The 13,621-nt window shown below is 42.0% G+C and overlaps 1 protein-coding gene across 2 annotated transcripts in view; it reads right to left on the reverse strand.

Moving 5' to 3' along the window:
• LOC126295256 (uncharacterized) overlaps window positions 1–13,621 on the reverse strand; it is a 232,045-nt gene that overhangs the window by 164,829 nt on the left and 53,595 nt on the right. For both annotated transcript variants that reach the window (XM_049987657.1, XM_049987656.1), the window contains exons 5-6: window positions 12,817–13,048; window positions 8,327–8,473 (exon numbers count right to left, since the gene is read on the reverse strand). In XM_049987657.1, coding sequence (XP_049843614.1) covers window positions 8,327–8,473; window positions 12,817–13,048 — 379 coding nt within the window. The remainder of the gene's footprint in view (window positions 1–8,326; window positions 8,474–12,816; window positions 13,049–13,621) is intronic.

A 13,621-nucleotide genomic window follows, 5' to 3' on the forward strand; every position in this document is an offset into this window, starting at 1 on the left:
AGGCACACCCGACACCACAGTCAGTCTGAGAGCCATCACAAAGGTACTATCGCGGAGTTCCGTGTGAAGGTTGTGGAACTGAAGGCAATAGAGCAGGGCTGGGGTAGCGTCCTTAGAAAGCAAATGAAGGCCGAGGTGAACACGGGCCGCCGTACGGAGCTAAGGTGCTGAAGGATTCACACCCACTGGGAAAGTTGCAGGACGCTGTGACCTCCCCTTCTCTCTTTGCTCTGTTTCTTTCGCTGATCTTTCCTCTTCTTTATTCCTTCTTCGTACCGTGGCTATATCTTGTGGTTTTCAATGCAGAAATGTATTGAGAAGGGGGAACACGTGTGTGGTGGTTCACAGTATCGTAGTGCTGTGACAGAGCATCACTCGTGCCTCTGGTTTGAGAATACTGACGACTGAAGTACGAACATTTCTCAAAAGAAAAAAACAGTATGTGCTCTCTTTTCTTTTAAAAATGTAAATAATAGCATAGCGAGTACTATCTATCGTTCTACGAAACTATATGAGCACGACACCACTGATGAAGTTTCAACCTCAAAAGAAGTTTATTAATACCAATTAGCTGAAATTAAAAAAAACTCATCCAATAAAAAAAACTCACCCAATAAAAAAACACTCATCCAATTAAAAAAAAAAAAAAAACCTTATCCAATCCAGAAGTCAATCACAGTTAGAATTATTGGTTTCTGATGTGTGTGTAGAGGTCATTGATACTTAAAAGATCGTTTCAGTAATTCTATCACTCTCCGTTTATGAGTTGCTAAGCAACGTATCAACAAGCTGACTGTGGAATGATTAATATTTGTCGTATCCCGACAGTAAATCGCTTCTCGCTCGCTTTAAGCATCGAGATGATTACTGTGCCGCTCATATAAGTCTTTGATAGTTATTATCAAGCTAATGTCTGTAAATTGCGGTCAATGTTACTGAATCACACACGCAACGATAAAGCCCGATATCCCGCTGCATATCTCGAACTCCACACCAATATTTGAGAATTCGTGCATGATTTGTTTGCACCAAAGTCTGGCCGTGGTTCCCTAGAATAATTTTAAAATCAACTGCGAGTTGTAAATTAAGAATTCTATGCTCATTTGTGAAAGTTACAGCAGATCCTTACTCAACGACTACTCGATCGCGCACTCGAGCAACACGGAAGTTTTTGTTCTTACAAATCTCAGCTACGCACTCCACAGACGACGCAAACACGAATCTCACTCAGGAACAGTGAAAGGAGTGTGACGCTGCAGCAGTGCGCCGCAGAGCGACTTCCGAACGAGACACGAACCGCCGCCGTGTGACATGTGGCATGTGACATGTGACAAACTAGTACTGCCACACTATTTAAAAAGATTGTAATACTAATTACATGGTTTTTCACGTACTAGCATTGGCCCTTGGCTCAATATGGTGAAGGCTACATCTTATGAAAGGAATTTATCAACGTCATTGTCCTCAGTTAGTCCATCCACTACACACATACTGTGTGTTTTATACCATTCATCTATGAGAGTAAAATTGAGATATATACTTAAAATATGCTTAAATATCACATGAAAAACCTCCAAGTTTTAGATAGTTTCGCAAAAAACAACAGGCTTCATTATTCACTTGGGAGCAGCTAAACGAACTAATTGAAAACGCAACAATAACTATGGATATCGTGCATAATGCAACAAAGTGATTTGCTATGTCAAAACATATTTATGTCTATCTCATTAAAACTCATTAGCTATTAAATGTTGTACATAATTAAATTTTTTACTCTGTAAATAATCAATAAAATTTAGAAATGAATGAAGTATTAAAAAAAAATCTCAAGTTGATACGTCATCACGGGTTACTACTAGTTTCGACTCCCCCCCCCACTCACGTGACGCAAAGTAGATCCAACTATATATATATGACATACTCATGTAACGTTTCAGAGCGTTAAGTTAATGTGCCGTAGCAAGAGCCGAAACCAAACTCCAGGAGCTAAAGGAGAAGAGGGACATGGACATCTACACCTACACCTACACCTACACCTACATCTACATCTACATCTACATACATACTCCGCAATACACCATAAGGTGCGTGGCGGAGGGTACCTCCCTGTTCCACTCCCAAACAGAACGAGGGAAAAATGACTGCAAATATCCCTCTGTACGAGCCCTAATCTCTCTTATCTTATCTTTCTGGTCTTTCCGGGAAATGTAAGTTGGCGGCAGTAAAATTGTACTGCAGTCGGCCTCAAATGCTGGTTCTCTGAATTTCCTCAGTAGCGATTCACGAAAAGAACGCCTGCTTTCCTCTAGAGACTCCCACCAGAGTTCCTGAAGCATTTCCGTAACACTCGCGTGATGATCAAACCTACCAGTAACAAATCTAGCAGACCGCCTCTGAATTCCTTCTATGTCCTCTCTCAATCCGACCTGATAGAGATCCCAAATGCTCGAGCAGTACTCAAGAATGCATCGTATTAGTGTTTTATAAGGGGTCACATCTTCCCAAAATTCCACCAATGAACCGAAGACGACCATCCGCCTTCCCCACAACTGCCATTACATGCTTGTTCCACTTCATATCGCTCTGCAATGTTACGCCCAAATATTTAATCAACGTCACTGTGTGAAGCGCTACACTACTAATGGAGTATTCAAACATTACGGGATCCTTTTTCCTATTCATCTGCATTAATTGATATTTATCTACATTTAGAGTTAGCTGCCATTCTTTACACCAATCACAAATCCTGTATCCTCCTACAGTCACTCAACGACGACACCTTCCCGTACACCACAGCATCATCAGCAAACAGCCGCACATTGCTATCCACCCTATCCAAAAAATCATTTATGTAGATAGAAAACAACAACGGACCTGCCACACGTCCCTGGGGCATTCCAGATGATACCCTCACCTCCGATATACAGTCACCATCGAGGACAAGTTACTGGGTTCTATTACTTGAGAAGTCTTCGAGCCATTCACATACTTGGGAACCAATCCCATATGCTCGTACCTTAGTTAGGAGTCTGCAGTGGGGCACCGACTCAAACGCTTTCCAGAAGTCAAGGAATATGGCATCCGTCTGATACCCTTCATCCATGGTTCGCAAGGTGTCATGTGAAGAAAGGGCGAGTTGCATTTCACAGGAGCGATGCTTTCAATAGCCGTGCTGAAGCATGGACAGCAACTTCTATGTCTCAAAGAAATTCATTATATTCAAACTGAGAATATGTTCGAGAATCCTGCAACAAACCAATGTTAAGGATATTGGTCTGTAATTTTGAAGATCCGTCTTCTACCCTTCTTATATACAGGCGTCACCTGCACTTCTTTTTTTCCAGTCGCTCGGGCCTTTACGTTGGGCAAGAGATTCGCGATAAATGCAAGCTAAGTAAGGAACCAATGCAAAGTTACAACAACAAATAAACAAAGCATGCACCATCAGCACGAAACAACAGTACTACCAAAATAAACAAAAATATAATTGAATTGTGGGTAATAATTGACTTACCCTTGTATGAGTAATAGTTGGTTCACTAATAAATAAGCCAGCATTCGTGAGCTCGTGATAAGTGACAACAGAACATCACCCTTTGCACCCAGGGCCAGACGCTGTTCACATTCAGAACCTTAGCCTGGTAAGGACAACACCTCCCGTCTAACTACCGCTCCATCTCTCTCACCAGCTGTGTTTGCAAGGTGATGGAATGTACGGTTCGTGCCCGGCTGGTATAGTGGCTCAAGTCCCGCAATTTAAAACCATATTTACTCGAATCTAAGCCGCACCTGAAAAATGGGACTCAAAATCAAGGGAAAAAAAAAATTCACGAATCTAAGCTAATTAGGGCTCATACAAAGGCATACAGACAGTCTTTTTTCCCCTTGCTCTATTTGCGATTGGAACAGGAGAGGAAATGACAGGGTGCCCTCCGTCATGCACCTTACTGTGGCTTGTGGAGTATCTGTGTAGATGTAGACGAAGACTTTGCCTGATATTGCTCATACCTTAGGTACTGGGGCTATGCGTGGCTCTGTTTAAAAAGAATATCTCGAAATCTTGTAGGGTCGAGCTATGCATGTCTGTTTTCCTGCCCCACAGCTAATTTATGACAAATAATAACCTGTAGCTGTGATCTTGAGGTGAAATAGTGTATACATTGGCTAGAATTGAGAGTTAATGAAATGCACAGGAAATGAAAGTAAAAGTTATATTGATAATTTAATAACAAGGGTTATATTCGAACATCGGTAACTGACAGACAGCAGTGAATTGTGTTGAATAATGTTTATTTGAGAAGGACATAGAAAATAATTGGGCAGTGATCCTATGATATTCAGTTAAAATACAGACCGAAAACACCCTTACGACATGCAGTAAATTTACATTGAGAATGTTACGAGAATGTTAGCAAAATCGCCAAACCAAATTGTAATCAAAGATACATGAAAACTAAGTCCAATTCATAATCGCAGTACACGAAATATTCCCCAGCTTAAAATAGTTCAGAGTTCCACATAATGATTCACAAATTAACACTTGTAATATGGAGAACAGTAACTCTTACTCTGTCTATTCTCTATTCTGTAAATCAAGCAGCAGAAGTTCTGTTACGCTCTGCTTTTCCATTGACTGAAGGCCATCTCCACCGAAAGTACATCACCCTAAAGCTCTGTAGGCATGATTTGATTTGGGCCGACTGCTTTCTAGACTAAACTAATGTATTACAACAATATTTAAATAAAGAAATGTTATGAGCATTTGGTTACCATCAGAACATTTACAATATATAAAAGGATAAGTCAATTATTATCCGCAAATTAGTTATAAAATTTTATTGTAATCAAATAGGAAACTTGCAAGAACAACATTTTTCGATATAGTCTCCTTGTGTTTGAACGCACTTGGTCCATCGTTGTACTAGCTTCCTGATGCCGTCATAAAAGAAGGTTCTCGGTTGAGCTGAATGCACCGCTTCTTTCACTGCTCCGTCCGAGGCAAATCGGCGGCCCCTTAGTGCCTGTCTGAGTGGACCAAACAGGTGATAGTCAGAAGGGGCAAGATCTGGACTACATGGAGGATGATCCAGTACTTCAAATTCGAATTTCTGGAGCGTTCCAGCACTGTGGGCAGCAGTATGTGGGCGGCCATTGCAGTGCAATAACACAACACCTTCCGGCAGCAGTCCTCGGCGTTTGCTTCGATCTGCAGGCTTTAGCCTGGCAATAAGCATCTCACTGTAACGTACACTGTTTACTCCCATAATGTTCCAGTACTGGACCTTGTGTGTCCCAAAAAACCGTAAGCATCAGTTTTCCTGCAGACGATTTGGTCTTGAACTTTTTCTTGCACGGTGAATTCAGATGTTTCCACTCCATGCCCTGCTGTTTACTCTTCCTTAATCATGGAGCCATGTTTCATCACCAGTAATGATCCTGTCTAAGAAGTGGTCCTCTTCGTTACCATAGCGATCCAAATGTTTTTTTGTAGATGTCCAACAGTGTTTGTTTATGCAGCAGTGTGAATTGTTTTGGGATCCATCTTGCACAAACTTTATGAAACCCAAGTCTGTTGTGGATGATTTCGCAGGCAGAACCGTGACTAATTTGCAGATGATGTGCCACTTCATCAATAGTTAATCGTCTCTGTAAGAGAATCATTTCATGTGAATGGTCAATGGATTCTTCATTTGTGTGGCGGTAAACGGTCACCCAGCTCCTCCATCTTGCGTAACACTTGTGTGATCATTTCGGAATTTTTCAGTCCATTCGTAGGCACTCCGTTGTGGCAAAACACTGTTATTTCTATGTATTCGCATCACATTACACTTGTCTACATTGAGATTCACTTGCCATTCCCTGCACCTTGCGTCAATTCGTTGCAGTTCCTCCTGCATTTCAGTACAATTTTCAATTGTTACAACCCCTCGATATACTACAGCATCATCCGCAAAAAGCCTCAGTGAACTTCTGATGTCATCCAAAAGGTCATTTATGTATATTGTGAATAGCAACGGTCCTACGACACTCCCCTGCGGCACACCTGAAATCACTCTTACTTCGGAAGACTTCTCCCCATTGAGAATGACATGCTGCGCTCTGTTATCTAGGAACTCTTCAGTCCAATCACACAATTGGTCTGAGAGTCCATATGCTCTTACTTTGTTCATTAAACGACTGTGGGGAAGTGTGTCGAACGCCTTGCGGAAGTCAAGAAACACAGCATCTACCTGGGAACCCGTGTCTATGGCCCTTTGAGTCTCGTGGACGAATAGCATGAGCTGGGTTTCACACGATCGTCCTTTTCGAAACACGTGCTGATTCCTACAGAGTAAATTTCCGGTCTCCAGAAAAGTCATTATACTCTAACACAATACGTGTTTCAAAATTCTACAACTGATCGACATTAGAGATATATATCTATAGTTCTGCACATCTGTTCGAAGTTCCTTCTTGAAAACTTGCATCTTCCAACAGTCACTCAATTTCAACACCTTACCATACACAACGGCATCATCAGCAAACTACCTCAGATTGCTGCCCACCCTGTCCGCCAAATCATTTATGTGTACAGAGAACAACAGCAGTCCTATCACACTTCCCTGGGGCAAGTGGTTTGCTCATAAGGCGGTGCTGTTTGGGAAAAGCACCTACTAAGCAGAAACCGTTAGTTACCATCGCAACATGTGGAAAAATGTAAAACAAGGGAAACTTTTTAAGCAATAAAAAAGATACAAGTAGGATCCCCCTTGAACTTTCATAGTTTGTGTGTTGTATGAGGCATCAAAATATTCCTCAGGAACTTGTTTATTTCCAATAAAGAATATCTGAATTGGGTACTATGTAACTGGAACTGGTAACTGATTGGAAAGTTGGTTTTATCCATCATAATGAATGTGTTTGGAAAGTCTGCAACTGTGTCACACGTTATTTAAATAACCAAACACCATATCAGTTAAGCATTTTTCATGCTTAGCACAACATGTTTTGAGAATTTACTCTCGTTATCAAGCACAACTATTTATACAAGTATCTTGTGCGACATTTGGACACGTGTTCTTCTGTGTCTCTTCCCTTGTAGTCACTTGTTTGAAGTTATAAGGTACTGTGTCTCCTTCATTAGGCAGAAAACAATACATGTGTAAAACATCGCTCACTTTGTTTGATTGTAAAACGTTACAAAAAATTATTACGCAAATATTTGCACTTGACAACAAGAATAAAGTCTCGAATGTGTCTGGCCAAGCATGGGAAAAAATAATGTTGACAGTGCAGTGTTTCATTGTTTAAACCAGAAACATTTGAGCAACTCAAAGTGGGGAAAGGTGTCAACCACAGCGATATGCTATCTAGTGCTACGTCTACATCACGATACCTACATCTACATCTAGATCTAGATCTACATCCTCCTGAAATCATAAAAGCTATTATTGAGATCAATACCTTTGGAAAATCACTAAAGTCATATTTACAGCATCACTGATTTTACTCCATTGAAGTACTTTTAAATTTATGAAGTGTCTCATATAAATACTTATGAATAAAGTGTATTATTGTAACCTTAAATAAGTATGCCTAGAAATGACTGAGCTGTATATTTGTAACTTGACTTGTCCAATGTCTTATTCATAAGCTGCTTTGTAGACAAAGGGATCAATAAATACTACTACATCTATATTGTAGAAGCCACCACGAGTTGGACGGCAGAGTGGCTAGTGGCCAAACAATGAAAAACATGAAATGTGTGTTCCACGTATTGTGACACTCACGAATCTGTGCAAGTGCAGTAGAGACAGTTTTAAAACTGTTGTGAACTGGTCACAATACCTTAATTCGAAGGAACCTAGTTGCCCCCATCGGTCACAACACTGAGAAGGCAGGGGTAGGATACAATGCACAAACTGTTTCGACTTTTACCAAATCAAATCTGTTGAGCAGATCACTTGCTATCGAGAAACTTAATTGTGTAATGTCTGTAATCAGTACCTGAAGGCTGACACCATGGCACCGTAATTTTGGTCAACTATATCTGTTTTTTATCCATGAACATTGTCCTATAAAGCATAAATTGCAGGTATGTTATACATATGTTAACACAAAATCGGGTGAAAACTAATGTTGTGGACATAGGAAATTTGATGGGGTGGGGGGGGTGGGGTGTGGGGGTAGGGGGGGGGGGGGGGGTGATGAAAAACGTCGTAAACAGTGGGAAAATATATGCTACACATCTACTGTAAATGCAAATGTACCAGGCTCAAACTAGAGTGCCGATTGCGTAGACACCAGAGAAGTATGCAAATATGGAGTGAACCACTGCCTCACCTACCCTGGGCTGAGTCCCCTCTCGAGGTGACTGCTGAGGGCTCGGTCCAGCAGCCCACCAAAAGCCGTCAAGATGTGCGTCTTCAGCCCCTCCGCCTCGTCACTGCAGTCCATCTGTTCCGTAGGCGTGTCCGAACTGGTCGTCGCTACGCTGCAACAAGTACAGAATCACCTTGTTGTGAGGTGCTGCAACAAAATTCTGCCCTGTATTACACTGGACCCACTGGAAGAAAGTGTTGAGAAACAGATAAAAGGGCAGCAGACCTGAGAAAGATAAAAAGCAACAGAGCAGTGAAGCAGACAAAAAATTTTACACAGTTGTCTGTAGGTATCATCAAAAAGCTGTTACAGAACTCCAACTTCTAGCAACTACAGTGTAACCCCACTTTTACATTCCCGGAATTAACGTTTTCCATTCATTTATGACATTTTTTATCACTTCCGTCAAGTTTCGTATGCCCACAATGTTAATTTGCACCTGTTTTTGTGTCACCATATTTATAATTTTTCTGCGATTCGTGCATTACAAAAATATGTTCGTGGAGAAAAAATGATGCTGGCACGATGGCCATTTCAAATAGCTCTGAGCACTATGGGATTTAACATCTGAGGTCATCAGTCCCCTAGAACTTAGAACTACTTAAACCTAACTAACCTAAGGACATCACACACATCCATCTCCCCGAGGCAGGATTCGAACCTGCGACCGTAGTGGTCGTGTGGTACCAGACTGAAGCGCCTAGAACCACTCGGCCACACTGGCCGGCTGTTGGACATTTAGTAGTGTTTACAAGTATTACATGGTTAGGTTTCTTGACACCAGGGCACTCTACACAGCGGATTTGAACCAGTAAATGTGTAAAAGTTGGAACAATTGTTGGAACAATTTGTGCCGTATCTCCCGTTGCTGCCAAGCTCTACTTGGTGTGATGGCCGATGGGAGTAACTAGGTTCGTTCAAATGAAGATATCGTGACCAGTCACAATCACTTCCAAACTGTCTCCACAGTGCAAACGCTGTTTCACGATTGTTGTGACAATCGTCACACCTTTGTCGAACCATATTTAGCGTGTTTCGGCGTACAGTCACTTGGAGTGCTAGTTGACACTGTCATTCGCTTTGCGATGCTCAAATGTTTTTATTTTAAACACAGCGCCAGTTACGTATTTTATTTGCACTGAGCAAAACATGTTTCGAGAATTTATTCTCATTGGCAGTGCAGTATTTATGTAAGTGTTTTTTGTGATGTTACACAAACAAAAATGTGAGCAATAGTTTGCATGTGTGTGTGTATGTGTGGTTTTCTACATAACTTATGTATTTACTCGAATCTAAGCCGCACTTGAATCTAAACCGCACCTGAAATCAAAGAAAAAAAAATTTCCCAAATCTAAGCCGCACTTGAAATTTGAGACTCGAAATTCAAGGGGAGAGACAAGTTTTAGACTGCAGCTCGAAATCGAAACAAAGTTAGTCCATTGTAACATGAGACTCAATTTAGGTTGAATGGACGAAGATGCAGCTACAGTGGTTTGGTTCGAGTCCTAAGCTTAGCAGTTAAGCTTTACCAGGTAGCCGTTGCTATGCGTCAGGCGCTCCATCCGTATTTATACGGGTACCCTTCCTTTTTCACGTGCTTCGTGTGGTTTGAATCGACTGCTTATTTTTCTTTGATCTGATAAGTACCGTTCTCTTTGTTATAGGTGTTTATATCACTCTAAGCTGAAAATGAATTACTGTACTCTGTCATGCACTATTTGTCACAATCTAATAATGAGTGTTCACGGCCTATTGCAGCTTGCGGCATGTCTTGCTTTTGTGTTCACTATCGCTGCTTACAATAAAAAAAGAGGGGAATTGTCTCATTAGCGATACAATGGCAAGAGACTGCTATTTGTAGTTACTGCAATGGTTACTTACAATGCAATGCAGGGGTCAAAACTCGGAACAGAGATAAAATCTCGTCTTCTACCTTCTTTTTTTTTAAGTTTATTTACTGAGGCAGAAGTTTTGGCACCAGTATTTATCTTTGTGTCTGAAAAGCATGCCTGTGTAGCTCTACATATATTCGACGGCAGAAGTTAGTTGTGGTGGCACATACCAACACCTTTCAGAACTTCCATTTACTTTGCACTCAATTGTAAGCCGCAGGCGGTACTTTGGATTACAAAAACCAGACAAAAAGTGCGGCTTACATTCGAGTAAATATGGCAACTTTCATCCTAATCCAGCAACACCATACATAAACACTTCAATTCGCTTCTGTCCCCAGTTTTTCTATGGTCAAAAATTCACTTCCACACAGTACCGTGTCCCAGACAACATACACGCATTAAGAGCTGTGTTTGATACTGAAAAACCTCTATTAGTGAGGAATGCCCTCTTTGCCTTTGCGAGATAGGTTCTTGTTTCCTCCTTACAGTGTCCCTAATTTTCATATTAGGTTTGTCGCTGGTCTCATTTCTGCTGCCCAGCAATACCTTTGCCTTTATCTGCTTCACTCTCAGTGCATACAATGAGGGTGGTTTGACAAATGTTGTAAATTTCCATGAAATAATGGAACATTTTTGTCGCACCTTCGTGGTTGGTGGGATTAATTATCCCAGGGAGTGGATAAGGAATTTCAATAGTGTAAAGTATACAGTTCATTGTTGACAGCCATCTAAATTGGTCAGTGTATCGAGCACGATTGAAAATGGAGAAAGACAAGTTTTGTGCTGTTATTAAACATTTTCATTTGGAGGGTTGGACTACTGCACAGATCAAAACAGAACTGGATGAAACTCGCAAACACATGCACCATCACTGAAGACGATTTGCTTTCAGATTAATGAACACCGTCTGACAAGCACGGAAGATGAAGCGCTCTCCGACTGTCCACATAGGTCACCACAAAGGAAACCATTCACAAAATCCATGATACGATAATGCAAGATTGCCAAATAAAAATTCGTGAGGTTCTTGAGACTGTAAACATCTCCACTGAGCGAGTGCACAATATCCTGCGCGGAGAACTGGCTGTGTGCCCCGGCCGGGACTCGAACCCGGGATTTTGGGGCACACATTTTCATCTGTCCCCATTGACGTTTGTCAACACCTGTAAGCAGCTAAGGGTGTTCATTTCATTGTAATGTCATTCTAACGAGTTGCATGGTCACCGATGGTATCTGTTCTTTCGGACATGTCCGAAAGGACAAAGATTCCAAGACTTACCAAGCGGGAAAACGCCGGCAGACAGGCACAAGAACAAAACACACAAACACACACACAGAATTACTATTTAGGCCTAAATATGTCTGCTTGTGTCTGTGTATGTGCGGATGGATATGTGTGCGTGTGTGTGTGTGTGCGCGAGTGTACACCTTTCCTTTTTTTCCCCCTAAGGGAAGTCTTTCCGCTCCCGGGACTGGAATGACTCCTTACCCTCTCCCTTAAAACCCACATCCTTTCGTCTTTTCCTCTCCTTCCTGAAGAAGCAACCATCGGTTGCGAAAGCTAGTAACTCTGTATGTGTGTTTTGTTCATGTGCCTGTCTGCCGGCGCTTTCCCGCTTGGTAAGTCTTGGAATCTTTGTTTTTAATATATAAGGCTCTCCGACCGCTAGACCATCTTCTCCTTCTGTGCGAATGTACAAACGGTGCCCGAACTCTTACGGCAATCGGCAACGCGCCTCGAGTAATGAGTATAATGGGCGGTGGCACTACGAATGTAGTGCGGGACAATACGTTGAGAATGTGGGTTTCGCGGGAGGCGTACCAGAGATAAATCTTTGCAGTCACGCTATCCTCTGTGTCCTCAGTGGCTCAGATGGACAGAGCGTCTGCCATGTAAGCAGGAGTTCCCGGGTTAGAGTCCCGGTCAGGGCACACATTTTCATCTGCCCCCGTTGACGTATGTCAACGACTGTAATCATTTCATTGTAATCCTCAGATTATTTGGATAAAAGCAGGACCACAACTGGGCCCTACTATACTTCATTGCCGGACTGTTTGAAACTTGTGTTAGCTGGAAAAAGGCCACAGCTGGTACGTAAAATAGTATAATGCACCATCCCACACATCAGTCATAACAACGGTGAAAGTGGATGAATTCAGCTTGGAACTGGTTCCTTGACCACCCTATTCACCAGACTTAGCCCCAAGTGACTTATTCCAGTTCCCTAACTTTAAACTTCTGCTTGCTGGGACAAAATTTTCGTCAAAAGAGAAAGTGACAGCTGCAGTCAATGAGCATTTTGCACAGTTTCACAGAATCTATTTCTCCAATGGGATGACGATCACTGGACGAAATGTATACCCTTCAAAGGAGGAGCACAGTGAGTTGTTTATGAGACAAACATTTTTATCCTTGCTATTTTACCAGACTGTTCAAACCCTCCTAACATTGCGCTCGTCCAACTGTTCAATTCACCGACACCTCCTGTAACCGTTCCCCACCTTCAAACAGAGCAGCAGCCTCTAGGACCCAAAACAACGTCACAGGACTTTGCCTCACCTGGCCGGGTGGTCCTCTGTGCCGTGCGCCGCCAGCGCGTCCTTCCCCGCCAGCAGTTCGGCGCGGTGCGGCCGGGCTGGCTCACGCGGTGACTCGGCGGACGTGCCCGGCTCCGAGGCCTCGAATGAGCCACGGCCGACACCCGCCACTCCCGCTCTGGACGTCTTCTGCCGGCCATCAGATATGCCGGGGTACTCCGACGTCCGAGACCGTGCCACTGAAGGCACTGACTCTATATACGGAAGCACGTAAGTTACAATGAGGAACGATGTTTTTTCTACATAACAAAATGTAACTCAAATGGATTATACACCACTAATTATTCACAAATTTGCACTCTATCCATGTCCATCAGCCACCCATTTTGAAAAATATAGCTACAAGCAATTTTCATATAGTTCATTTATTGCCTATCACAGCATTATGGCCAATGGCTACTATTTATGCTCATCTCCCCTAATTTAAATGACAGGTATCTTTGGGTTGTTTTTATTTATGATATTAGAATATTGGGGAATTAGGAAATTTTTTAAAAACCCTAATCATAGCTACAATATTTTTCTTACTTCTAAAGGTGTGGACTGAAATCTACTGGAGAAGTTAACTGAGGAACCATTAAGAATAAATTACACATGACTTTATTAATTTCAACATGTCTTCTGCTAAGACATGTACAAATTATATGCAGCGTATTTTCTTATATTTGTGGAAATTTTATGCTCAAATCTCAATGACAGGCAGTAACTGCAATAGTCAGCTTGTATAAGGGGCAGTAAAATGAAAATGAAACAGATGGGAAAAGTGT

Source organism: Schistocerca gregaria, chromosome 11 (assembly GCF_023897955.1).
Source record: "Schistocerca gregaria isolate iqSchGreg1 chromosome 11, iqSchGreg1.2, whole genome shotgun sequence".
NCBI classification, from domain to species: Eukaryota; Metazoa; Arthropoda; class Insecta; order Orthoptera; family Acrididae; genus Schistocerca; species Schistocerca gregaria.